Source organism: Neopelma chrysocephalum, unplaced genomic scaffold (genome assembly GCF_003984885.1).
Source record: "Neopelma chrysocephalum unplaced genomic scaffold, ASM398488v2 Primary Assembly neopelma1_96942, whole genome shotgun sequence".
Lineage (NCBI taxonomy): Eukaryota > Metazoa > Chordata > Aves > Passeriformes > Pipridae > Neopelma > Neopelma chrysocephalum.
The window spans coordinates 865,650-893,620 of NW_020925585.1; the positions used below are offsets into that span (position 1 = coordinate 865,650).

The following is a 27,971-nucleotide window of genomic DNA, read 5'->3' on the forward strand; positions in this document are numbered from 1 at the left end:
AACTTAAATCCATATCTTCGCTTGATTAGCCTAATTTTATCTTCATCTCTAAAGATATTTATATAAACTAAATCCATCGAAGCTTTGAGTTTTTTCAGTGAGCTATGCTGTCTACTGCCAGAAACAGATCTGACACACTTTATCTAGATTCTTTTCAAAGCAGAACGGAAGCTCTGCTGGTTGAGAAACACCAGCTACAGTCAGCCACCAATGAAATTTGAAAAGGTGAAATATAAATTGCTGCCAAATTTTCTTAGTTAGCTGAATGCCAAAAAAAGTTCACATGTAATGTCAATTATCTTTTTTTTCGTATTCCATAAACAATCTGCAAACATGAGGGAATGTTGGGGCTGAAGGAATGCCAGACTATATTACCCAACTGTGTTAAGAAGAAAAAAACTTTGAGAAATTTAAATGCTTAGTTGGCACTATCCTTGAAGCTTTAATTTATTTTACCATTACTTACACAGGAGATAATCCGTTTAAACACTGGTCTTGGCAGAGTAACAAGAATAATATTTTTACGAGGAAGACCTGCTATTGAATCATTTCTCAAAGAGTCAGTCCATCCATTGTTTCCCCAAGCATTTTAGGCGCACCATTTTCTTCAACAGTTATGATTTAGAATAGGCAGCAAAGCGGAGTTCATAGCAAAGCTCCTATGTTAAAGGTCATCAAACCACATGGTTTTGGTGTCATGGCCTGACTCCAAAGACGTCAGCAGTATTATATTTTTCCAGTGAGAGAGGGACTACATAAGTCAATCTGAAGTCAATGTGTAGCCTGGTCAGCACACCTCTTAGCAAGGGTTTCTTTAAGCATGAGATTATGCAAGAAGAAACTATGATTGCTGACAGGTCTCTTCATGCTGGGCATAAGTCATGGGTACACAGCATACCATGTGCCTGGCACAATCACCATGTCACAGGAAGATGGTGGTGCAGTCCTAGGTTCCTATTGTCCTAGTTCCGACTAAGAGCTTCACAGTGCTCCAATTTCTTTCCAACAGGGGTGTTGTGGTAGTATGGACTGCAAAGGTAAGAGGTGGAGGGTGGGAAATGCCAGAGTTTTGTGGCTTCTGAGCTCCAGAGAATCTAGGGGGACATTGGGGAAGCAGCCTAAAACATGACTGAGGACCTAGAAGGGATCTCATGCACAAGTTGATGCTAATACAGTGCTGGAGAGCACAGTGGAAAGCAGTATATGACATTCAGATACACAGACACCTAAAAAAATACCTTATTTTACACCTCAAGATGTTTGCCTGCCTGTCTAATGTCATTTTTCCAAGGGTAATATGTTGTTTTCACTGACTCCCACTCTTCTGCTGTGAAGGACAGCTTATTTAATTAATATCAAGTGATGGGGCTAGGGTAGCTGTAGAGTCAGTTCTCTTAGTTCTCTTCACAACCCTAATCCTTACCTTTGTTGACCATCTAATGATTTAAATGATCTTTGTTAGTTGTACTTTCTTCTCCAAAAGCCAGCTGATGAAACCAAAGTCTGCAGCCTGTCCCAAATTTTCCCAGAATCTTTTTATAGGCACGTTTGAATTATTGTAGGTCTAGAATATGCCAGAGGGATGTTAGTGACTGCTACAACAAAAGACCATAGTAGGTTTTAAAAATACCAGGTATACTGAATAATTCATCAGTATTTGTCAATTGCTGTTGTAAAATAACAAAAAAGTGATTATTTTCCATTGTCTTCATCTCAACAATTTTCTTATTATCCTTCATTTTGTCTGAATAAATTGCATTGATGACTCTGGGTGCATTCCTCCCATTGTGGGGTTCCATTTCCGAAGGCTTGAGGTGGATAGGGAAGGGGTTACTCCAGCTCCAGGGGTTTCTTCAGGGTCCTGGACGCATGGAAGGGTTAGGTGCTCACCCCTCCCCCCCCCCACGCAGTCCCATGGCAGCCGGAGAGACAACACCCAGCACGTGGAGAGGAGGCGAGAGAGCAAGTTTATTGTAGGTAGGGGCTTATATAGCTCTTGGGAGGGTCAAAGGGGACCATGTAAGGTAAGGGGTCTTACAAAACACCAATCAGGCAGGGAACAGCCAAATAAGGAAGGGGTTAACAAGAGACCAATGAGAAGACTTCTTGATATCTTCTCAGGACATTCCTGAGACAGAGATAAGAACTGGCCGTGGGGGTTTTTGGGAAGGAGAACATAAGTTAGCAAAGAGACTACAAAAAAGCCATTTTAAAACATGCTTAAACCACAGTTTTCCCATATAATGCAGGTTTACTGCTACAGATGACTATGAACCTTCTCCGGGGAACACTTTTCTTGCAACCTGAGTGTTAGTATAGTGATATGTGGTATATTTTGATGTATGATGTTTTCATTTTCCCTAGTTGTATGTGAAAAAAATATTTGTTTTCTTGGGGTTTTTTTGGTCAAGGATGAATTTGCTAAGAAATGTACTCATTTGAGAGAAACACAAACAGTTTGAGTAGGACTATGACTTTGTGCCTGTGATCTCTTGATGCACAGATAGTCGTAAGTACAGATGATTGAATATAGCCATCCAGGCACTTGATTTCCATATTGACAAGATAAATTAATAGAAAGCATCATTTGCTCCATGCTGATTGTGATTGTAAAATTACAGAACATGCTTAACATTCTGGTCCCTATTACGTTCCAAAGAAATATATGATTTCAAAGCTACAGTTGTCTTCCAGTTCTGCAGAGGAGTTTTGCTAAAATATTTTTCTTTTAATTATTAAAACATAAAGGCAATTCACAGGAGTAGTATAATCCTTCTTCATTTCTGGCCAACACCACTGACATATTGAGAAACTGCTCAAGAATATTTTTAAAGGAATATGTGATCTGAAGTCATCTCTCAATGCTGGCTGTCAGCTGTATTGGGCATTCAGTCAAGGACAAGTAAAAACATCTATGCCTTCACCCTGTAATAAAAACAAAATTGCTGTTAAAATGAAGATATGAGGAAGATACTCATCAGACAGACTAGCCCTCTGAAATAGTAAGCAGAAATCTAGGTGCTTGAATGGGCAGAATCATTTGGAGTAGCCCGGGAAGAGTCTGGCAATTCCTCCCCTTTTCATTGAGATTAAAATATCTGTGGTAGTTTTATACAAAAAAATTGTTTTATACCCAGCCTTTCTAGAATTTTCTTTTCTCATTTTATTCTTTCTCTTTTGTACCTGTTTCCTGCTCAGAGTCCTCTACGTGCTTTCAATACTGTTTTATTTAGATACATTTTGCTTTTACAGACCCACATATGGTGGTTATGTACTTATGCGTCACTGAAGCTCCTGAGGTGCTGCAGGTTAAGTCTGTGCTTGCCTCAACAACACTAGAATCCACACAGCCCTTTTGATCTACAGCTTGTGTCAGTATTACACATGATTGATATAAATGGAAGATACTAAAAAAATACATGTTTACAGAAAAGAATTTTAAGCTAGGAGGTCATTTGTTCTTTCAGCTATTCAGGTGCAAAAACTGGGAATGAAGCTGTAGTCAGCTCCTTTAATGGATCTCACTTTTCTATGTAATCTGTAGATTTATTCTAGATTTTCAATATTATTCATATTCAGTAAGGCAAAATGAAATTTAATCTGGAGAGGCATGGAAAGTTCCTAGAGAGAAGAAATTTTTTCCAAATAAACCTGCTGGGGAAAATAAGATTTGAAATAAGCTTTGTGCACTTTTATAAGCTATCCATTGTTAGAAAAGGATACCCAGATAAATGTGTATTACACCTATATACACACACAGAAAAAGTGATGTTTGTACAAAATTAAGTTCGTACTTCAGTTTTGACTTCCAGACTTTGACTTGCAAGTTTTTAGAGTCCAAGTCTCCCCAACCTTCCCAACATGCGGGACATATAAATGGCCCATTAGTCAATACACTGAGATCTTAGGATAGCAAGATTTCCTGGGTTTAGTTGTGTTGCTTCTGCTCTAGCACAATCACCCAGAGCCGGGAAGTGGCTAGAGATTTGAAGAATCCAGCTGCTCAGCTCTGTGATCTAAGCATACTGCTGTTTTAATTTTCCAAAGAGGCTTGTGAACTTTGACCAAATTTCACAAGCTGATTTTCAGATTGATATGTGGGTTGTTCTGCCCCATATTTCATCACCAACACAGAGGCAGGCATGCTCTTTGTGTACAGTTTCTCAGAATATGTTACAGCACTCACATTTTTCCTATTATATCTTTTTATAAAATAAAGTATTTCAGCTTATTTCCTTTCTGGAAAAAAACCCACCAACAAAAAAAAAACCAAACTAGAGACCCATGATGCGTTAAGTCCTACAAAGTTAAGAGACACTGAAAACAAGGAATTAATGAATAGTAATAGTAACAGATGGCAATACCAGTATTCCTCTAGTATATAATTTAGCTTTCCATTATTTCTTATCTTTTGTGACATTTCTTTCCCCCTTCCTCTAGGAGAAAATCCTTCTATGGCTTCTTCAGTTTATGCAAGAACAAGGGATTTCGCTGGATGAAGTTGACCAGGATGGAAACACTGCTGTTCACATAGCTGCTCAACATGGCTATCTAGGATGCATACAGGTAGAGTGATAGTTATATCAGACACCTTGAAACATCAAGCTTGAATGACAACAACCAAAACTTATTATGGGAGATCTGTGGGAATAATTATTGGTATGTTAAAATATACTAGAAGGAGGAATTTTAGACCAGTAGAAGTCAGACTGGAATACTGAAATGCTCCAAGTTTTTGATTCTATTCTCAATTATGCTGTTGCAAGTCTAAAATAAATGTTGTATTGCAAGAGGAAAGCATGATTATATTATTTATACATAAGCATCTAGTGTGTATGTTTTTGTGTTACGAAAGGGCAGACAGTGCAGTTATGTGTACTCTCCTTACTGTTCTGCTATTTTCCTTCTGCTTCTTTTCTCGTTGAGTAGTTGTAGCTCTCCAGCTTAGGAGAAGTGTAACAGATAAGTTTGTTGAAGAATTTACACCTTGAGTAAACCATCCTTTTCAGATTTGTCATCTTTGAATGAACCTATGCTAAACAATGTAGAGTGATGCTGATTTCTAACTAATTCTCAGGCAATCATCTTGGCCACTGAAAGCAATATAGTTCTGTTTTATAGAGGTGCTAAAAATGGTAATTTATCTGGCTGAAAAGGCTTACATATCTACAATACTTCTGGGAGCCAGATCTGAATAAATCAGTTTGGATACCTCTGTCCAGTACCTGTGTTCAATGCAGACATACCAAAAAAAGTCATAGGGTTGAACTGGATGGCTAGGTCATAGAATCATAGAACCATAAAATCATTAAAGTTGGAAAAGACCTTTGAGATCCTCAAGTCCAACCTTCGAACTGGCACCACCACCATGTTCACCATTAAACCATGTATTCAAGTGCCATATCCACACAGTTTTGGAACACTTCTAGGGATGGTGGCTCCACCACTTCCCTGAGCAGTCTGTTCCAATGCTTAACAACCCTTTTTGTGGATTTTTTTCCCTAGATCTAATCTAAACCTCCCCTGGTGCAACTTGCAGCAATTTCCTCTTGTCCTGTTACTTGTTACCTGGGAGAAGAGGCCAACCCCCATCTCACAACAACCGCCTTTCATGTAGTTGTAGAGAGTGATAGGGTCTCTCCCCAGTCTCCTTTTCTCCAGGTGAAGCAACCTCAGCTCCCTCAGATGCTCCTCATGAGACTTCTACAGCTCTGTTCCCCTTCTCTGGACTCACTCCAGCACCTAAATGACTTTCTTGTAGTGAAGGGCCCAAAACTTAACACAGGATTTAAGTTGCAGCCTCACCATGCCGAGTACAAAGGGACTGTCACTTCCCCAGTCCTGCTGGCCACAGTATTGCTCATACAAGCCAGGATGCCATTGGCCTTCTTGGCCACCTGGGCACACTGCTGGCTGATGTTCAGACAGCGGTCAACCAGCACCCTAGGCAGCTTTCCAGACACTCTGCTCCAATCCTGTCACACTGCATGGGGTTGTTGTGGCCCAAGTGCAGGACCTGACATTTGACCTTGTTGAATCTCATACAACTGGCCTCATCCCATCAATCCAACCTGTCCAGATCCCTCTGCAGAGCCTTCCTGCCCTCAAGAAGATCAACACTCCCACCCAACCTGGTGTCATCTGTGAGCTTACTGAAAGTGCACTCGATCTCCTTGTCCATGTTGTCAGTTATATGAAACAGGAGTGGCCCCAGTACTGAGCCCTGAGGAGCCCCACTAGTGACCAGCCACCAGCTGGTAACTGGTGGTAACTCCATTCACCACTGTGCTCAGGGCTCTGCCATGCAGCCAGTTTTTCACCCCATGAACAGTACACCCACTCATACCATGGGAAGCCAGTTTCTCCAGGAGAATGCTCTGGAAAACAGTGTCAAAAGTTTTACTAAGTCTGGGTAGATGTCATGCACAACCTTTTACTCATCCCTTTGTCACAGATCAGGTCTGTCAAGTAGGACCTGCCTTTCATAAACTCATATTGGCTGGGCAAGATCCCCTGGTTGTCCCATACTTGTTGCATGATGACAGTCAAGATAATTTACTCCATGAACTTCCTTGGCACTGAGGTTGCACTGATGGGCCTATGGTTCCCTGGGTTCTGTTTCCCACCCTTCTTATAGATGGGTGCCACATTTGGCAACTTCCAGTCATAGGGACCTCCCTTGCTGGTCAGGACTACTGGTAAATGATTGAAGCTGAAGCAACTTAACTTTGTATTGAATTGCAGACACACTCCCTGTCCATCAAATTTCCTAGAGCCACTAGTCACAGGAGTACATTTCCGTATTTGTGTTGTGGCCACTTTGAGTGAAAACTATTTGGAGAAGAAATAATAGTAAAAAAATTATTCCAGGAAATTGCAGAAAGGTATTTGATAAACAAATTAGTCACTGGAGAAGAACAGATAAAAGAGTAAATAACCACTTGACAGAAAGGCAAAAAATAAAAATTAAAGTTCTCTTCCACATTAGGGAGAAAGACATGTCTAAAAAGGAACAGTAGTTCTCAGAGTCAAAAGACTCAGATGTATATCAGTAAACATACTAGTCCTGTTACCACATATGAACTGATCCACATAACCTTTTAGGCCACTGCAAGTACAGAAGATTTCTATTAGTCCAACCCTAAAAGAAATACTGCTAGTCTGTAATAAGCTGCAGAGCTGCTTATTATTATTATTATTACTACTATTAATATTATTATTATTAATAATAATAATATAGCAATCTATTTATAGATCTGGACACAGAGAAGCCATAACTCCATAAAAGCCAGTTTGAGAGTCTCACGTAATAAGAAAGAAAAAGTTGAGCTGAATGAATAGACTTGAAACAAAGACAATGAAATAGATTTGGAGGACATGACCATCTCTGCATTTTCTCATGAAGAGGATGTGTCTTTTTTTCTTTTTTTAAGATGAGAGGAATAGACATTGTAGAAACTTGTATGAGAATAATGTAAACAAATCATCACATCCATTCTGCATCTAGTGGTTTTATTATTGTACTGTTGACAATGACTATGATCAGATGGGAAAAAATGGATAGAAGAAATGTTTATGATTTACTAGGAGGGAGCACCATTGGGGTAGAGGGTGTACTTAGAGTTGCTATACAATGTATGTTTAGGGTTGCTATCTCAACAGTGCCTGACTGAGATGTACAATGCATTTGAAAGAGAAGTGAGTGTAGATGATTTTGAACAGAGTGGTGACATCTACAGGCTGTTCTCATGAATAAAAATAAACCAAAAACGGACTAGCTCTTTTTTCCCTGTGAGGAATGAACCTTAATAAATGCCTTAGAATTCTTAGGATTATTATATTTTAGATAAATATACAAATCAGCAAGTGCTTTGTGTGAAGCCATGAGAAATAAGTCATGAAAATATTTAATGATGATAAAAATACGCAATGTTAGTAATGTCACTTCACTAACACCTCACAGTCTTAAGTGTAGTTGATATTTTGTTGTGCTCTGAAACAAAATAAGCCCTCTGCTCAATAAGCTTATACTCTAATTTAAAACAATGTGCAGTGAATAATCGGGTAAGAAGAAAGAAGTCAATGAGGAAACAAGGAAATCATTAGCAGCAGCATAAAAATGGAGAGTCACAGTCTGTCAGTGATTCCCTGGACCTCTCATTCACCGTGTTTATGAGCAAATGACACTGCTATCATGTTCCTAACTATAAGATTACTTTCTGCAAGGTCATAACTCTCCCTTCCTTATTTTCTTTCTTGATAAATTAAACCCATGAGATACAGTGCAAGAGTGTTCATAACTTTCCTTTCTGTGTAGTTTTAGCAGACCAGGCAGACCAGCATTCCTCTTTCTCAGATCTCTGTGCCTGCTGTTTGTGGTCAACAAGGTCACTCTAATCATCAGTGGCTTACCAGCTCTGCTTGGATAACTCAAGCAAGAGCTCAGCTCTTCTGCATATACATGTGTAATGTTAATAAGCTGAAGTTTTTGGTTGTATTATGATGTTGCTCAGAAATTTTCCTAAGTTCTATGATCAATGTGTGTCAGAGCATTGCTGAGAACATTTAGGTCCTATTCTATATTCTTCAGTAATGCAAATACTGTGTAACCCTGATTATCACAAACAGATTATAAAGGGTGAAGACTTGGTCTCATTCTTGCTTCAGTTATTGTGTGTCTTGAGTCAGCCTAACAGAACTTCTTATGCTCTTAGAACGCTCTGTATTCAAGTCCCAGAGTAACTCAAATGTCATGCTCACAACCTGGATGGTTCTCCAGCAACAAGCTAATCTTGTCTGATAGTACTGTGAGTAACATGGGGATATACATCAGAATATAAGCCATAATTTTTCTTACGGACTGAAAGCTGACCCATATTTCAGTATGTCTTCAAGAGAAAATAGGGATTAGCCAAGCAAGTGCAAACCAGTGAGACTTCTTTCATTATTAAGAAACCAAAACTCCCACCAGATTGATAAAATCATTGTACAGACCTTTTTCTGCAATAAGAAATTTGTGCCTGTCTGACCTAAAGTACCTGCCCTGTCTTTCATATCCAAACATCACTTAGCTAAGGAACCAGGACACTGAGACTGCTCTACTGAGTGTTTTAAATGTAGGGATTCTGCTATGGTAAGAAACTGAGAGGTAAGCCACAAAAGGAGTCAGCAAATACTGTAGCAGTGACATTCCCAAAAGATTCTAAGGGTGTGGAGATCCCAAGAACAGCTATTAGACCTGGTAAGCCATTACACTCATCACCACCCACTATAAACTGACTGGCACACTGCTCTGGACCCTGATTTTATCTAGAACTGATGTCCTTTGAATTGCACTTGCCTGTGTCTTCTTTTCTAGGTCTGCCATGTGTAGTCTGGCTCAGACTAACATTTTCAGGCATTTTATTCAGGAGTGTTTTGCATCCAGCCATTCTTGTGGTGATCAGAAGTCACAGCAGAGACTTATACTTAGAGATGTCACTGTTCCCTTTTATGTTTTTACAGACATTGGTTGAATATGGAGCAAATGTCACCATGCAAAACCACGTGGGAGAGAAACCCTCACAAAGTGCTGAGCGACAGGGGCACACCATGTGTTCCCGCTACTTAGTAGTTGTGGAGACGTGTATGTCATTGGCCTCTCAGGTTGTCAAGCTAACTAAGCAGCTGAAGGAGTAAGTGTTTCATTGTTAGCAGAGTGATTGATCTTAAAACAGTACCCTACTTCATATTCAATTTATTTGCAGTGTCTGTTTTCTGCTTCATATATATGACATTTTCAAGTCATATTTCTGTCTTATTTCTCTACTCTTTCCTACTCTCAAGTATTTGCCCTTTCATCTTTAGCAGCTCAATCTTTCAGCTGTTTTCTTTGTGGCAGTTTGCTATGAACATAGATGAAAAGAGTGGGAAATGAAAAAGGTATGTATGAAGCAATCCAGTCCCTTTCCCCTTGCATACCTTGGGATCACATCATTACTGGTCATGGTTTCTGTTCACATAGCATGCTTTTGTATACAGTGAGTGGGTCTTCCCAGTTACAGTGCTGGGTGTTGATGTTGGGAGGAATAGTAGAAATAGTAGTTGGAGGGTTTTTTTCAGACTTTAAAGGTCACCAAAGCCCACAATGGCTACTGAGGGAATATCTTCTGTTCTGTTTGTCCTTCGTAGGAACTGGTTTTAATATTTTAGTATGTTTTTTATTAAACATTCTTTAAAGAACCTGTTATTTCGAAACACAAGTTTTTGCAATTGCTTTCTTTAGTTGTTGGTGCAATTACTGTGACTTACCATGGTAATAGGCTCATAAGACTCTTAGAAACCATCAACACTGATGTAACATTGTTCCAGTTTAGATATGTGATCAAGACCTTTTCAGCTATCACAGTCCATGAAAATGACTTCTGATAATCCCATGTTTAGAGAAGACCATATCATTTTATGCAAGCAGCATGTAGCTAATTTTACTGGGTAGAAATTATAATACTCTGCTAGTAGGGAAGCTGTAGGGTGGCCTCAGTGAGAACAGATGAGGGGCTACTCTTTGCTGGACACAACTTTCTGCAACAGATCCACTTCAGGACACAGCTATGACTATTGATCAATCTTGAAGCAGTTTGAATATCTTGAAAATATATTTAAGAAAGAGCAGAAAATGCCAGAGAGAAGAGAACAGAAAAATGACAAACAGAGGGAACAGCAAGGTCAGAGGAGCTGGAGGCACACTAATTAGAGAAGACACATCCCCAAAGGGACTGTGGCCCATAGAGTACCACAGTAGAACAGGGACATCCCTCGAAAGGACTACAGCCCATGGATAAGCCCACACCAGAGCTGGTGATTTCCTGAATGGACTGCAGCCTGTCAAGGACCCACACTAGAGCACAGGGGAAATTGGGGAAAAAGGGAGCAGCAGTGAAAAACTGATACACATGAACCCTGATCTGTGCTGCATGTTGGCTCACTGAAGAGACTGGGTGTAACCTGCAGCAGTGACAAGAGAGGAAGAGAGGTGTCTGGAGTAAAGCCTGAGAACTGGGGAGAGTTGGATCTAGCAGTGCAGATAAATTTGAACTTGCAAAAGGGGAGGATAGATGTTTTAAATGTCTGTCCTTTTTTGTTTCTGCAAACACGAAGCAATAATGAAATATTTATGTTAATTGACAATGAATTAAATTAAATTCCCCAAGTCAAGTCTCTTTTGCCCATGTCAGTAGCTGGTAAATGATCTTCCTGTCTTTACCTTGATGTTTTCTCTTTGTGATATCTTCATTCTTCTTTAACATTGATACTGTCAAAAATGCAAACACTAAACTGAGAATTATTATAATTTTCAGTTTTCATAATTTCACAGTCTGACACTGTTCCCTGGGTATTTCAAAGTATGTGTAAGTTTGTTCATTTGCTGAAAAATACAATCAGCTGACATAAAGGAAAAAAAAATAGAATCTAGGGCATTTCCTGAGTAGACTGCATTAGCATCTGACACAATATATAATGAAATTTATTTTCCCCATTGCTCAACAGAAAAAAAAAAACACCACACACCAGGAGGTAGAAATGGCAACCACAGTGTCTCCATGTTTCAGTTCTCTTCAGTCCTCACCCAGTACTTGATATAAGTGTTACTTCTCTTATAGAAGAGAAAGACTTCTTATGTCAGTCAGCAGGCTGCTCACCTCCACAGAAATAGTCTAGTTGTGACTTTCATGACAAAAGTATTAACACTTTTCCAAGACTCCCCACTGTCATCTCATGGATTGTATCCATAGGAAGTAATTTAAATGATTCTTATCTGGTCCCTGATGAGTTTCTTTGCTTGTTTCAGCTGGAATTAAATCTGCTTCCCTTCATCAGCCTATTTTTCAGGATTCAGATTAGTTCCAGTAAGTGCAGCAGCAGCCTTTTCTACAAAGGCTTCTACAAAGAGATGTAAGTCTGTTGTGCAACCCTGTTGCAGTTTACTGAGGCAGTGAAATATTCTGTTTTCTGCTTGAAAGAGCAGCTTCTGTGTGGCTATTTGGGCTGCAGGCCCCAGGCCATGAATGGTTTTGATAGAAGCAATGGACCATGTTCAGAGGCTCATGCGCAGGAGGCAGAGAGGATGATGGAAAAAGACTCTTGCCCTGTTTGCAATGCTCATCCTTCTTAAAAATCCAAGGATAGTATGAAGTACTTGTCTGCAGCAGCTTCTCAAGGGGACCTCTAGCATACCATGAGAATCCATTGGCTGCAGCACCTCTGAAGATCCTGAAAACATCAGATGGCAACAGATAGAAGTCCATTTTACAGTCTAAGTCAGTTCAAATGGCTGTTATGTAGGAATAGCTCCAACTTGGGCAGCTGAACTAGCTTTCTTGTATTTTCTCCACTACTTTTGCAAGTGTCAATGAACACTGTTCTAGAGACAAAAGAGGTATGATTGTATCATGATGGACTACCTGAGCAATCAGTATCAACACTGAAAGCCCTTATGTGCTTTCTAGCCTTTCCTCAGCTGCTGTAAACATGAGTTGATCATGCAAGATGCTGAAGGACCTTGAGGGGAAGCCGTAGGAGGAGCTGCTGAGGTCACTTGTTCTGTTCAGCCTGGAGAAGAGGAGACTGAGGGAAGACCCCATTGCAGTCTACCACTTCCTTGTGAGAGGAAGAGGAGGGGCAGGCACTGATCTCTTCTCTGTGGTGACCAGTGACAGGACCCGAGGGAACTGCATAAAGTTGTGCCAGGATAGGTTTAGGTTAGATATTAAAAAGAGGTTCCCCACCCAGAGGGTGGTTGGGCACTGGAACAGGCTCCCCAGGGAAGTGGTCACAGCACCAAGCCTGACAGAGTTTAAAAAGCATTTAGATGATACTCTGAGGCACATGGTGTGACTCTTGGGGATGGTCCTGTGCAGGTTTAGGAATTGGACTCGATGATCCTTGTGGGTCCATTTCAACGTGGCATATTCTGTGATTCTGTGATTTCATGATTCTGAGTGGGTCATTAGTAAGGCATAAGAGTCTCTCTCAGATAACACAATGTCTCCAACTACAGGACGACTCGAATGGTTGATATCATGCAAGAAGAAAAGTAGCAAAGAAACTGTCTTAGACAAGCACCTATCAAGACCTATCTTCAAAGGTCTTAACCCAAAGAAGGATGTACCATCTTTCATTCTTTTTTTATGAGCCCTTCCAGTCATGAAGGCAACACAGAGCAGTTCTGGAGAGAAGTTATTCCAATCCATCACACTATTTGAAACCATTCCTGAAAGAAAGGCACAAAACTAAAACAATAAAATCACATTTTTCCAGAGTCTTCACATCTTTCAGCTCTTTGAACCAAAGCAGATAAGCTGACAAATACAGAGGAGTATAACAAAATGTTCTGAGCTGGGTCTGAGTATCCATTCAGAGAGAAAAGCCTTTTTTTTATTTTATTTTTTAATTTAAAAAAAAAAGAAAGAAGGAAATAAGCAGTTAGTACTGATGTTCCATCAGATCTTCACAAGAGGATTAACTGAGGGTTTTCCCCAACAGAGGGAAAGAACCAAGCAAATCTTTCCATAGGTAGAAAGGAATGTGGCCCACAAAATCTTGCTGTTACTGGCTTCAAAATGCAGGCTTTGCTTTACATCTCTTCATAATTGCAGAAGTTTGGTCAATCCAGTACAACTTTCTGAACTAAACAAAATACTTAGGACAGTCACAAAAGTTTCTCAAAGAGACTGTACTAAATAGTCTGCTTTCGTTTTACTTCCTGAGCTCTCCATAGGTCTTACAATCTTACTTAGTCCTTCACTGGTTTTATCTGCCTAAAAAATCCTTAGTTGCAAGTGTGGAAAATTCCTACCTACAGTATGATTTTTATTGTTTGGGCTTTCCTGGTCTGAAGAGACCATGTCAAAATTAATGACATAAAATGAATGCTTCCATAGACTTGTTTTACAATGCTGCTTGCTGATGGACCTGCATTCTGAAATGATTTCACTGTCCCACATTTATGGACCTGGATGTGTATATCAGTTTAACAATGAGACACTTACAGATTCTTTTGATACACTATCAAGCCAAAATCTCTGGCAAAGCAAAGATCAAAACAAACCAGGACTCAAAAAATGAAGTTGAAAAAATAATTTAATATCTTCTGTTGCTATCACTTTTCTATGTTCTGTAAAAGAAATCCATGATTTTCCTGGAACCTCACAGGAATAGCTGTAAAAATAGCTAATTTTTTTTTTTTAGTGGTATGGTAAAGTGTGTGCAAGTTGCTGGGTTTTTGGTTGGTACGGTGAGTTTTTTGTGGTATTGTGTATTATATAGACGTATGGTAACAAACTCAATGTAAACTTTACAATGTTCATCTTTTTCTTACTTAGTTAAGCCATTCTATTTTCTCCTTTGTATAGTGGCCATTCTTGTTTAAAAATTTCTTATTTGAAAAAAATGGAGAAATAAGAAAATATATTATGAAAGATATTTCAGTAGCGCCCAGTGCCTCAGCCTATTCCCTGCTGAGTTACTGAGCTCCCTGATTTCATTAGGAGGTGGTTGGGGTCCACAGCTGTCTAAGTAGACACAGAAGAGTCCTTACATATTACTCAGTGGGAATATTGTCTAAGGCAAGACCCAGAATTTGTCCATTAAGTATAATAAAGTAAGTAGACTCTCTTAGCCCAGAAGCTACAGTGATCTTGTCTCCTAAATCAGTCTGGTTTTAATACTTTGCAGTGTTGCTATTCCAAGAAACTGTGATCCCTTGTTTCCAATGTTATCTTAGATATATATGTGTATATTATGTATCTTTAGGGATAGTGCTGGCAAGATGTGTTAGTTTCTGTGAGTTATACACTAACTAGAACTGTGAAAATGGAGGAAACTTCAATTCTTTTAAAATTGAAATGTTTAAGTGGAATGAGAATATTATCTCAGAAGAAGACATGTCAGAGATTTCCACTTAAGCTAAAAACATTAAAAACTGTTAGCTGCATTACCTAGGTATTTTAAAAAAGAAATTAAAAGAAGGATAAAAGACAAAAAACCCAGAGAAATTACATCACAACCTAATTTCAAATGAAAATTTCCCTGGTTCTTAAAAGAGAGTATCTTGGGATCTGCAATATAAGCCAATGTTGACAGATGGTAGGAGTAATCTTAAAGTAGTCTAAGGAATTGTGTAGGCTAGAAGAAGGAAGATGGAAAATTAAAGGAAGAAGGGATCTACATAAAGCATAGCTGTATTGTAAAATGTGATGGCAAGGCAGTATGTCAAGGTCACACCTTTATTTCTGTAGCACATTTCAAATCCACTTTGATATATTAAAAGTAAAATATTTGTTTTCTGCCAGCCCTGCAAATACAACCTTTAGTTTAAAAAGTCATCTGGATTCTTTCTGGCTTTGACATTGCCAGTTATAAAGGCTTCATTTGGAACTCCGCTAAATCTTCTGCTGATGGCATGCAAGCTAGGAAAGTGTCCAGCTCACTGTTTGAGAACTGTCTTAGTTCTGCAGATCCAACAAGAATAAAAGTACTGAAAACATATTACTTATACAGCAACAGAAGCAAAGCCTGGGAGAAGCAGATAAAAAGTCATTTTCCCATGGTCATTTGATCAGGACCAGGGAATAAAACACAGTATACCAATTCTGTTTCAGGTTAAAGATAGCATATGTACAGTAATAAAAAGCTCTAAGTCTCTTGTTTTCCAGTAGTTCCCAATAATTCTGTCTGTGCAGTGTGTAGAGGCACTGGAAATTACAGGTTACTAAACAAGATTGAATGTTGTCTGTGGTGGTCAACAAGCTGAAGGGGTGTTTTGATGTTAGAATGGAAAGCCTGAATTGTATGGGAGCAGGGAAAGGGAGAAGACCTCTTTGTGCCAAATTGTTCTGTTCCATCATTCTTGTAAAACTACTTGAGGGTTTGTAGGTTATATTGTTCAACCGAGTCCTTCCTATGGAAATAAGTATATTGCAGGACAAGAGATACAGTGATTGCACATGATAAATGTTGTTTCTAGAATGGATATCACTGTCATATTACTAACAATTTTTAGGTACTATTACAGTTTTTTTGAGTGTTGGTTTCTAAAGCTATTTACAAAACAATCACAACACCACACTGAAAGTGATAAATGGCATTAGGTATAGCACTGCTGGGTGCTATAAGATGGATGCACAGCACAAGTAGGACGTTTGGTAAGGTTGGGCAGCAAGCAGATGTGGCACAGAGGTCATACCTAACTCCATCCTGCAGTTGAAGATTGGATCAGTCCTTTCCAGTGGGCAAAGGCTCCTCTCTGAGTTCATTTGCAGATAGAAGAGGAATGAACAGTTGTCTCAGCTGTTCCTTAGCTGAATAAAAGTCATCCACCAAACACAGGAAGTGACTGTTAAATCTGTCCATTTTCTATTCCTTTCTACAAACAAGTAAGAACTAAAGGGCCCTAAGTTTGCTCTGCCAGATCTTTGTATCTGTGAGTCACTCAGTTCCAATTCTCTGCTGCTTATGATCACACACTTTTTCTTATATGAAGTATAATAAATAATCTGACAAGCTGTTCTTGTGCAGTGATTATAAAATGCCAACAGAGATTCAGAAAAAAGTACAAACTCTGTATGTTCTTATTTATGAGTTCTCTATTTACTTACTACATAAAGTACAGATGAAGAGGACTTCTTCCTTTAATACAAAGTTGAAAGGATAGTATCTGTTACCCCGCAGATTACTAATGCAGACAGTTTTACAATTTGAGGTAAACAGTCTTAAATTTTCTTGCAGGCAGACGGTGGAACGTGTGACATTACAGAACCAACTCCAGCAGCTTTTAGAAGCCCAGCGGTTGGAGGGCAAGTCACTGCCCACATCCCCAAGGTAAGGTGGGGGAATTGTGCTGCAGTCTGGATTTGCACATTTTCTTGGTATATCACTTATTAGGAGAAGCTGTGATGTGGCTAAGTAGTAAATGTGTTCTGTAAAGAAAATGTGGGGGTTTTACCTCATGGGCTCAAAGCTGATCTTCTAGAATTTGGCAGTGTATAATGTTGATAAATATTGGAATTTTTGAGTATGAACTAAATAGTCCCTGTTTCCCAACAGAGTGAAAACCAGTTTTACAGTGAAATATACTATATTTTGAATTAGATGAACAAAAGAGGATCCTAGAAATTTGTAGGAAAGTTGTAAAGTTTGACCTTGTGTTGATCCACTGTACATTACTGCTAGCAGTAAGTTATAAAGCCAGTTACCAACAAATCCTGCTTTCAGATTAATAAGGCTCCTTACGCTCATTAAATCTTTTACCCGCAGTAGATTGAATAAAAAGTGAAAACTCTGGAAATTTTATGTATTGCTTACGTATCATGTCAGAAGTTGGAGAAGGAAACTCAAATGAAGTTTCAAACATTAAAGAAGAGGAAGGTGAAGACTGAGGACTGGATCTCTGACAGTGTGATGCATGGAAGTCAAGCAAGCACAGCTTCTCACTCACAGCAATCTGAAGATGACTTTGAAAAGAAGTAACTCACATGCAAATAGAACTCAGTTTATCATTACCTTCTAATACATTTTCCTCTCTGGAAGACATACACAGTGGTTCTCCTTGTTTCGGAGTTGTTAGGAAGCTACATCTATGTTTAAGTAGCCAGCATAAAAGCTTCTGCAGGCATTGATGATCACGGCTTTGGGTCATCAAGTATGAACTCATAGGACGAGTGACTGTTTCTTTTTGATTCTAACAGAATCTCAAGCATTTTTCTGTACAAACGCTCCATGTCCCTGGATTTCATGTGTCATTGTTTCAGGCAAGTGCAGATAGTTACAACAGTAGATAACAAAAACGTTGGGATTGCAGATGCATTTGTGTAAAGGAACTTCAGCTAGGAAAGGACTGTAAACTCCGAACTCCTGCTGGAGTAAAAAACCACAATGGAAAGAGGGTTTTTTTGTCCTTTTTTTAGGAATCTCTGTCTTCCCTGTCTGCCAGCTCCATAGGTACAATGACACCAAATGTTGTCTTCCAGCTCATTTGGTTTCTGTGATTTTTGCTGACTGGTCTTTCCAAGTGGTCTCACATCTGAGTACTGCTGAACACCAGGACTGTTTTACTTTCAGTGTCAGATAAGATGGGGTGAGAGCAGATCTCTCAGCATTCACTATTTCTGTAAAAGGGTAGGTTTCAATATTATTTTAGTTAAGTGAGCAAATCTGAAAATTGTACTCTATTTATTTTATTTCATGGTTGGCTACTATTTTTCCTTCCAGTTAGAACTCACTTCTGGATATTATCATCATCCAAGGAGTCAGTAGCAGATCTAAAAGAACCTATCCCTTTTTTTTATCCCTGGGAATGTCTACCATAGATAAATGCATATTCTTTAGTGTCTGCTTCGGTTAGCATGGGAAAAAAAGCACAGAGGGAATTGAAAATGAAGTGGCTAGTACAGGCATGTGAATTTTTTACAGTGTGAGAATATGGACTCAGCAGAGCAGAAGCTACTTGCCTGCCTCACACTAATTTTGTCATCTTGTCCTTGCTTAGTGGAAAACTGGTTTAAAATAAGAATGTGTATAAGTTTTATGAGCTCTAGCATATGTCACAGGGAAAGAAAAGGTCTCTGTAATTTACATTCTTTGCAAACTGGGCTTATTTGAAATTGCTGTTTCCTTGCTATAAAACATTTGGAGTTCTAAATTTAATTTATTATTCTAATAGTGTTGAAATACATTCTTGTCACCTTTCTCTTGCTTTTCAGTATTTCATATCTGAAAAGGTTTTGAGTGCAAATGGCCCTGACTTTTTATGAGGTCTTATATGGCTATTAGTACCAGATGAAGTGTAGATATATGAAATCATTGCAATGTGGAGAGCTGGTCCTTTCACAGTACTTAGAATAAGCTACTTTTGTATTATGATGTGACTTGGATAGCAGGCATTTGACCTTGTGCAGGTTTCTTTGCCTTTTAAAACGTGACAAAATATGAAACAATTCCTATAAATAGGAAACAGTAGTTTCTCTAGAGTTTTCCTCATATTTGGTGTTTAAATTTAAATTCTAAGTTTTGATTTTAAGGAGTTTTTTTGTAAGAGAAAGTGAAGGTCCTCAGATCCTGAATAGGAGTGGAAACAGGGTTACATCCTTCTTTATGTAATCTTTGCTGTGGCATCATAGTAATAAATTCCATGTGAGTAGCAATGACGAGAATACGTAACAAGAAGCTGAGACAGACACATACACGGGCAATGGCAATTTCACATTTTAAATGTGCATTAATTTCACTGTGGTGTTTCTTCTTTTTTTTTTTTAAGCTTGCCATCATCTCCTGCTTCTGGCAAACCCCAGTGGAAACCATCTGAAGCAGATGAATTGTCTCCACCAAAAAGTAAATTGAACACCCAAGATGGGATTCAGATTCTTGGCAGCTTGGGAACTTCTAGTCGCACTCGAGCCAAGATAAAAGATGAGGACTCAGATAAAATCTTGCGTCAGTTGTTGGGGAAGGAAATATCTGAAAATGTCTGTATGCAGGAAAAGCTGACTTTGGAATTTCAGGATGCTCATGCGTCCTCCAAGAACGTGAAGAAGATTTTGCCAGAGAAAAGGGAGTTGAAGTTAGCCCGACTGAGGCAACTGATGCAGCGGTCTCTCAGCGAGTCTGATACAGATTCAGCTAATTTTGAGGACCACAAGAACACCCCCGTGAAAAGAACTGACAAACCAAGACCTCAGCCTATAGTGGAGAGTGTTGAGAGCACAGAGAGTTTGAACCTGATGCTTAAGAAACACACTTCTGCGGCCGGACGCCGCTTCCCCTTTGGTATCAGGGTCTCTAAGTCTGTGGATGGCCACAGTCCTTCCCCTACTTCAGAGAGCAGTGATCCAGATAATGAAGCCCCATATCAGTCTGGTACGGTACCTCAGAACCAGTTTTGTGGAGACAACTCTCCGTCCAGCTCGGATAGTGCCACTGCTCAAAAGGTTGCCACAAGCCCTAAGAGTGCTCTCAAGTCTCCATCTTCAAAGCGCAGAACATCTCAAAATTTGAAACTTCGTGTAACTTTCGAGGAGCCTGTGGTGCAGGTGGAGCTAGCAGAGTCAGAATTAAATGAGGAAAAGGATAAAGACCAGAGCAAAGGACTCATGCGGGCTCCACCCAGCTCTGGGGAGCATGTAGGGGATCAGCTGAAAAGGCCTTTTGGAACCTTTCGGTCCATAATGGAGACACTGAGTGGCAACCAAAATAACAATAACAACTGTCAAACAGCAAACCAGGTCAAAACCTCATCGACACTGCCTTTTACCTCATTAGGAAGGAAGACAACAGACAGCAAGGGAAATCCAGCAGTTCTCTCAAAAGGAAGAAACAAGCCAGTGAGTGCACTGAAAGAAGGAAGGGCCTTTTTTTTTCTAGTCTCTTTAAGTAATGAATAAATTTGACAGCTTCTTCCTCTTGCCTTTCTATAGCAAAAGGATGCACACAAATACTTTATTGTATTTGACCTGTATAAATCCCTTTTAATTTTGGAAGGCTTTTCTAAGGAGTGGCAGGTGTTGCTTGTCTATACAGTCTGTACACTTAGGGCATGTGGTTCACATATTCTGTGTTTAAAGCTTTCTACAGAAATGTGATTCACATGGAAATGATGTTTGATATTGCACCGAGTGACAAAACTTAAAATGAGAATGTCACTCTTGAAACCGTGGGATATCTGAGGAGTAAATAACTGAAGGACTAACCCTGTCCTGTCCTATAGCCAAGACTTGATGAGAAATACAACCAGGAAAAATTGCAGAAATGGTCCTTCTGGCTTCTGTGGGAGTTACATGTCATTTGCCCACCTTCTCCTCATAGCAGAGTCTTCTTGTGTCAGAGCATACGGTTAGTCTGCAGCAAAATGTACTGGATCCAGATCATCCCCTCTTTGCAGTCAACACAATGTCCTTTCTGGGATCCCAACAGAAAGAGGAGTGTCTGCATTTAAGAGATTGTCCCTCTTGTTTAAAGGAAGGAGAAAATACTTTGAACAAATATATCTTTCAAGAGAAAGAGGTATTGAATGAAAGAGAGAGAGGGAGGAAATACTGTGGGCGCAGTGTGTTTGTAGAGTGGAGTGTGAGCATCTGGAGATCAAATACAGTTGAGAGGGAATGGTAGATGATTTAATTCTCTGTGGAAGTCATACTGGGAGGGAAGGGGTGGATGGAAAGACATGAGGTGGAAGAATAAATTCAAGATGAAAAAAAAAACCTTAAAGCAGGCCAATAGCAGGAGGAGAAGAATTAGTGAATTATATACTGTAAAAAGTATGACAAGGTAATGGGAGAAAAACACAGGAAAATCTTAGGCAAAGAGGAGGCAAAATGGTTATGGAAAAGAAAGAGTGGAAAGAGAGAACTTGGAAACAGTGAGTAGTCCATGTTTGTGGGTGCTGCTAGAACAGTAGTGTATAGCATACTGTAAAATGAAATGAAATTAAATTAAATTAAAAATTCAAAGGAGAGGAAGCAGGCTAAATTGAAGTGGAACTGCATTTCTTAACGTTTACTGAGAATCACAATATGAACTACTGGTCTGAGTCTTTGAAGACATGCACCATCTACTTGAACAGCCAGTTTAATAAGGAAATATTTATATAACACAATGGCTTCTTTTTTCAAGTGAGTGATTCAGATTTCATAGTGACAAACGAAAAGACAGTCTGTCTTCAAAGATGTTCTGATAGATTGTAAGGTCATGAGCAGTTTTCATAGTTCCCTAAGAAATTTGAAGAATTGTATGAAGTAGTTCTAACAGGATTGATGCTTGCACTATAAAACGCTTATTGTCTGTGAAAAGGCCATGTTTGCATGTCACTCTTGTCAACATCAAAACTGTGGAAAGAATAAATTTTCATACCAACCCGAAGGACCACAGCACACATCTCAAAGAGGTAACAGATTCAGGCATAAAAAGAAATCTGTTGAAACGTTACTGTGTCTATCTGACTGCATGTTTTGGTAGATTTCCATGTTATGCATGTGGTGACCACAGTGCATGCTTTTAACTGATATGATGTTGTACTTCCTTAGGATTCTTTCTTCAGCTACACCAGTCTTTCCTCTAGCACGTTGAATGAAGAACTTCTGTGTAACTATGCTTGGTATGTGCTTATGCATGCTAATGTTTAGCATCTCTGTTGCTTTGTTTTCTCAAATTGTGTTTGCTAACATTATTTGTAACTGAAACACTGGAATCTATTCATTCACAAAAAGGGAAGTAGATGAACATCTAAATTCCTAGAAAAGCAGAAATATATGACGGATTTCTGCTGATGTCACCATTGAACTGGCTACAGGATTTCAGTTCCAAGCAAGTACAGAAAGTATTCATACTCATAAATCCACCAGGGTGTATAGCAGACTTTGGCTGAGTATTCTGCCTCTGTTGAATGAAAATCAAGAACCAGATGAGAATGGAAATTAAATTTCCTCTCATGAGGAGAGCAAAAAAGACCACAGTTCATCTCTAAATAGAGTACAGAGAACATGAGGCAGAGTGCTCTACTTTAAGTAGTAGTGCCTCAAGTAGTGCTGTTTTATTTTTGCATTTTTCTTACTCTCCCTTAGATTTTGAACTTAAATCTGTTTTGTAAAAATCTGATTAACTACAACTGTGTTCAAACTCCTTAATTTGGGCTATTCAGGCAGATAGAGATCAGTCCCCCAATGTCCATAAAGACATGTTGGGAAAAGAACATTTAAGCCATTAGAGAGTGTCTAAATGAGGGCAGCAAAAAGGATAAAGGGCCTTGAGGGGAAGCCGTAGGAGGAGCTGCTGAGGTCACTTGATCTGTTCAGCCTGGAGCAGATTGAAGGGAGACCTCATTGCAGTCTACAACTTCCTTGTGAGGGGAAGAGGAGGGGCAGGGACTGATCTCTTCTCTGTGGTGACCAGTGAGAGGACCCAAGGGAATGGCCTGAAGTTGTGTCGGGGGAGGTTTAGGTTAGATATTAACAAGAGATTCTTCACCCAGAGGGTGGTTGGGCACTGGAACAGGCTGACAGAGTTCAAAAAGTATTTGGACAGTGCTCTCGGGCACATAGTGTGACTCTTGGGGATAGTCCTGTGCAGGGCCAGGAGTTGGACTCAATGATCAATGTTTATTTTGTAAGCAAATGCTTTCTAAAAATTGCCTGCCATTTTTACTCAACTCTTAACACTCACAAATTCCTTTTTCTTTTTCTGTTAAACTGAGATGTAAAGTTAGTCTGACGTTAGTCATTCTGCAGTTCAGGAGCCTAAATTACTTTCAGATTAGTATTTTCTAAATATCTAATACATTTATTTTTTTGTTCACTTATTTGCTATTGCCAGGACCTTCCCATACTTGAAAACTGAATTTCTGTAATGGAAATGGGAGTTTTGTTCTGAAGTCATTGGCACAGCATATGTGAAACCAGAAACAGAACTGTAAGATTTCCAAGAGGTTTCATTCTGTCCAGAAAACAAAGAGGGGAAACTCCTGTGCAGAAAACTTTGCAGCAGTAGTTTGAGGGAGCATCAGTGATCAGCCTCCAGTCAAAACATCCAGCTGCCTGTCCAGACCATAGAGGAATACAAAACCATTAAGCTCATCCTTATGTTGGAACTGTCTCCCAAATGTTGTTGTAATTTGGCGTTGCCTTGTGTAACTGCTCTTGTGTGAGAAATCCCTGACAACATGGTATTTCCCAGAAACAGTGAGAGATAGGGAAGGTCTGGCTGCCACTGCAGAGATGTAAAGTCACCTGCTGGGAGGGTGATGGCTGGACCTGAGCTCCTGATTACACCTCCAGGCACTAATGGTCCAGGCACCATGTCCTGAAGTTGCCCCCATGGCATTGGACACATGGAGAACCAGAGAGCAGGAAACAAGGAGCAGAGTGCATGAGGGGCACAGCTTGAGGAGACTGTTATGGTACCCACAAATTAGAACAGAAGTGGGCAAATTGTGTGCCAGAGTCTGTAGCATGAGATGTCCAAAAATCAGATAAGAATGGAAGTTTTGTTGTGCTTTTCAGAAATCAGAACACAGACTCAAAGGCTGTCAGAGCTTCTAAGCCAGCCTTTGTGATGCCTTTTATTATCTCCTGTGATTTTTGAATGGGAAAAATGGGTGCCTGTTGTTAGCCCACTGCATGATGCCCAGTAGCTGTGAAATTTAAATAATAGAACATCACCATGGTGTGCATTACAAGCCCCTGGACATTGTCTGAATTTCCCCTGGGTGGCCTGGGGAGACTGTGTCATTACTGTTTCAGAACTATTTTGAAAAAAGCAACTTTCTGGAAAAGAGTATAATCTTTGGCGTTTTAAACCTTTGAAGATTGTTATATTGGGGAATTACATTGCTGGACACAGTTGCAAACCCATTTTAACTCTATATATTTAACTCCTCCTTATATAGGGGATTTTATTATCATCTTCTGAAATATGAAGTCATTATACAAAATCTGCTTTCAGAGGGATGAAATTCCTGTCCACCAGTTTCCTGTTTTCTTTTTCTTCAGCTTCTGTTTATTTCATTTTTTTTGGTCTTTTTTGTTTGTTTTTTTCTTAATTTTCATTCAAAATACCCAAATACATCAAGGCTCTGTAGTTTGTTTTTTCAAATTGGTCACAGCTTAATAGTTGAGGACTGTGCTAGAATTTTTAGTAGCCTTTTTAAATTTGATACACCCTATTTTTCTGAAAGCCTTGGAGGAAATTTCAGATGTGCAGGATGGTTTGGGATAATTTTTCCCCTTTTGGAAGGATTAGCTAGTTTTTGGCAAATTACAACTCCAAGCAAATAGCTGTAGTTTTTTTTCCATCTTACATGTATGCCAATGAACAGCTCTTTCCCGCACTTTAAATTATCTGAGACCTGCATTACATTAAAGTAAGCATTAACTCACCAAATCAAACAAAATCCTGTATTTGCTGCAACTATCAACAGCAAAAATTGCTTCATACATTGGGGCAATCAGCAGAATCCACTGTTAGATTTCTGTCAGATAGTAAACTGGGCATGTTTCTAAAACAGTTAAGTGGATCTAAACTAATCCCACTGCCAGACCTAGTGCTAGGTAAATTACAACTTCAAATATATACTTCAGAAAAAGAATGCTTATCTGTATGTCTCATAAAATAGTAGCAATTCAAACTAGTACAGTATAACATCAATATGAAAGTAATTTAAACCTTGTCTCAGACAATTTACATTTGTTCTGTTCTGAACTGCTATGATCACACATCACTGCTTGCTGCATGAGGGGATTTTTAGTATATCTGGGGTTATACAGGTACCAGAAGATGTGAGAAAATTAATTAGGAATTTGGTTACTAATTAGTAGAATCGGTAATACATTTTCTTCAGGTCAAGAGGCACAGTATTGTCACCTAGAGACATCTGCATTAGCTAAAAATGATGCTCTTTGAGGTCGCATTGCAACTGTAGAGCTACAAACTGGGTTCTTTAGAGTGCCTAGTGAGACTCTACATGGGGGATTCACCCACAGGGACTCTCAGCACTGCAAGTCTAAGCTCATGCAGTAGTTAATTATCTTAGCCTTAGAAAGCAGCCTTTAATAAAGCTATGTGAGTAACGCTAAACATACTGTTGATAACAGCAATGCATGTTAAGTGCCAAAAAGTAGATATGGCAAAAAGTTAAATGATCCTGTTTTACCTCAATCTCATTCCTACAAAGTCTGCCTCAATTTTGTATCTTTTGCTCTTGCTTTGGGTATGCGACAACAGTAATTTAGATGAATGAAGGAGATTTTAAAGTAAAATGATCCCTGATGCCCCTTACCTCTTATTAAGACCCACAACTGTGCTCCATGAGAAGGTCAATATCTGTTAAATCCTGAAGTAACCACAAGGTTATTGAGGATATTTGGTTCTTTGTGATGATTGCAGAATGAAATAAATCGATTCTAGTTTATAAGAATCAGGCTCACAAATACGTGAGTTTAAGACAAACTTTTTTATACATATACTCTTGCCTTCATTGTAGTATCTGTCCTTTGCAGCAGCAAACCAGGTAGTCATTATTGTATTGTAGGAGTTTTGCTGCTTTGCTGTTCAGTAATATAACTAAAAGCGAGACTTTTAACTGATTTGCAAGTTGCTGTGGGCTTCAATTAGTTGGAAGGTTAATTGAAGAGAGGGGGAACATGCTGGGAATTCAGAACAGGGACATGTCAAAGGAAATGAAGAAAACTAGTGTTACAAATATGTAGTTATTAATTTTTTCACCCTAATTGGCAAGCTATCATTTGAATCTCATACACAATAGACAGATTTTTAAATTATTTTTTTTAATTTAAGTTTACCTAGTGGGGAAATGAAAACACACTATGGAGAAATTATCCTCAACTGTGCATCTAATAAAATCCTAATGACTAGAATTGAGTTTTTACATAAATTACAATGTTAAAACAGATACAGGCCCATGTCAGAAAGATCATTACTGCTTTCCATTTTTGCTATGGTGTTTGCCTCCATCTTCTACCTAAAGCAGACACATAGAGCAAATACCATGAATCACCTTCTGAAAGTGTTCATTTCTCTCTGATGATTATTAATGGGGACAAGATGATTCCATTACAGGCAGAGTCAGAAACCAGCAGGATATATCTAATGTTTATTGTAGTGGATCTGTTTATCATTGTGATACTTTTCACTAAAGGGCAAGAAATTTTTTGGTGTTCTGTTCATTATTACCAGGACATTACAACAGCACACTAATTAATGCCTTGACTGAAAAATCTCCTCATCATCCCATTGGTTTCCAGGTTTATTTCAGAATGAAAGCTACAACTCAGTAGAAATACACAGTATTAAAAAGTATTTTATGTAGTACATGTCTAGAAAAATAACCTCAGAGAGAAAGACTAATTCAGACTTCAGTGCATGCAAATGGAATAAAACAGGATAAATAAGCATAGTGCGAATACCTCTATATTGTTAGTGTTACCATGAATAATTTTGGTTTTTTTCTAGGCATGATGACATCAACTGTAACAGCCAGAAATCTGTCAGTCAAAAGAATACGGAAGAGCCAGAGCTGCAGGAATTCTTCCTCTAAAGCACGTGATGATGTCTTACTTCATTTGAAATTCCTGAAATATAGCCTTTTAAAACACTAATATGAGACATACCCCTCACCAGCAAAACAGCAGCTGTTAGGATGCCTTAATTTGTAGCAGTTAGACCATAAACAAATCTTTTTTATGATATATGTGTATATGTAACTTGTTTGTAAGCTGTGCTGTGTAAAGGCATGGGTGAGCAACAGTAATTTGAAAATTGTTATGACACAGGCAACCTCCAAAATGTTTGTTGGGCCACAGAACACGTTTTGTACTTTGCGTCTTGCATGGATATATTGCATATACCTTTATTTCCCTTTGTCAATGGCATATACTGTCAAAGTTTCAGCCAGGACTCTGCCTGCGCAGCTCCTCAGTGAGACCAAGGCAAAAGCATTGATTTTTTTTTTGAGTATATTTGTCTGTTGTTATTTCTATTTTTTGTAAAAAGGAAATAAAGATGGTGTAATAGGACACGAGTGCAGATACCTCTCATACTTCATTTCTTCTTTTGAGTTTTAAGTTTTTTATTGTTCTTTTTGGTGTTCATTTGATAATTAGAGAACATCCAGTACCTGTATTTCAGTTCAGTCAATCGAGTCAAGAATTGCTTTAGTGGTCATTTATCAGCTTTAAAATGTATAGAAATAAAAAGAAAGTATAAAGGCAATTTTAAGTTACCAAGTACTTGCAAAACACCAGCAGTGTACTCAGCTTTGTTCAAACGACTGAACAATCTGATGAAACTCTAGTCCACATTCTCTCAAAGCTGTCATGATCCTTTTATTGACTGTTCTTTGAACTTTTCAGAGAAAATTAATGATTTCATTTTGTTTCTAGTAAACTATGAGTAGATTCTTCAAATGTGTCATATGGCACAGCATCCAAAGC

At 38.9% G+C, this 27,971-nt stretch overlaps 1 protein-coding gene across 3 annotated transcripts in view; it reads left to right on the forward strand.

The window, feature by feature from the left end:
* SNCAIP (synuclein alpha interacting protein) overlaps positions 1-27,554 on the forward strand; it is a 92,212-nt gene extending 64,658 nt beyond the window's left edge. Inside the window, exons 7-12 of one of the 3 annotated variants that reach the window (XM_027670904.1) lie at positions 4,441-4,566; positions 9,505-9,674; positions 16,765-16,857; positions 19,292-20,354; positions 22,053-22,123; positions 26,992-27,554. In XM_027670904.1, the coding sequence (XP_027526705.1) occupies positions 4,441-4,566; positions 9,505-9,674; positions 16,765-16,857; positions 19,292-20,354; positions 22,053-22,123; positions 26,992-27,076 (1,608 nt within the window). In that variant the 3' untranslated portion in view covers positions 27,077-27,554. The remainder of the gene's footprint in view (positions 1-4,440; positions 4,567-9,504; positions 9,675-16,764; positions 16,858-19,291; positions 20,355-22,052; positions 22,124-26,991) is intronic. The other 2 variants (XM_027670906.1, XM_027670905.1) reach the window with 2 other exon arrangements.
* The last annotated feature ends 417 nt before the right edge of the window (positions 27,555-27,971 follow it).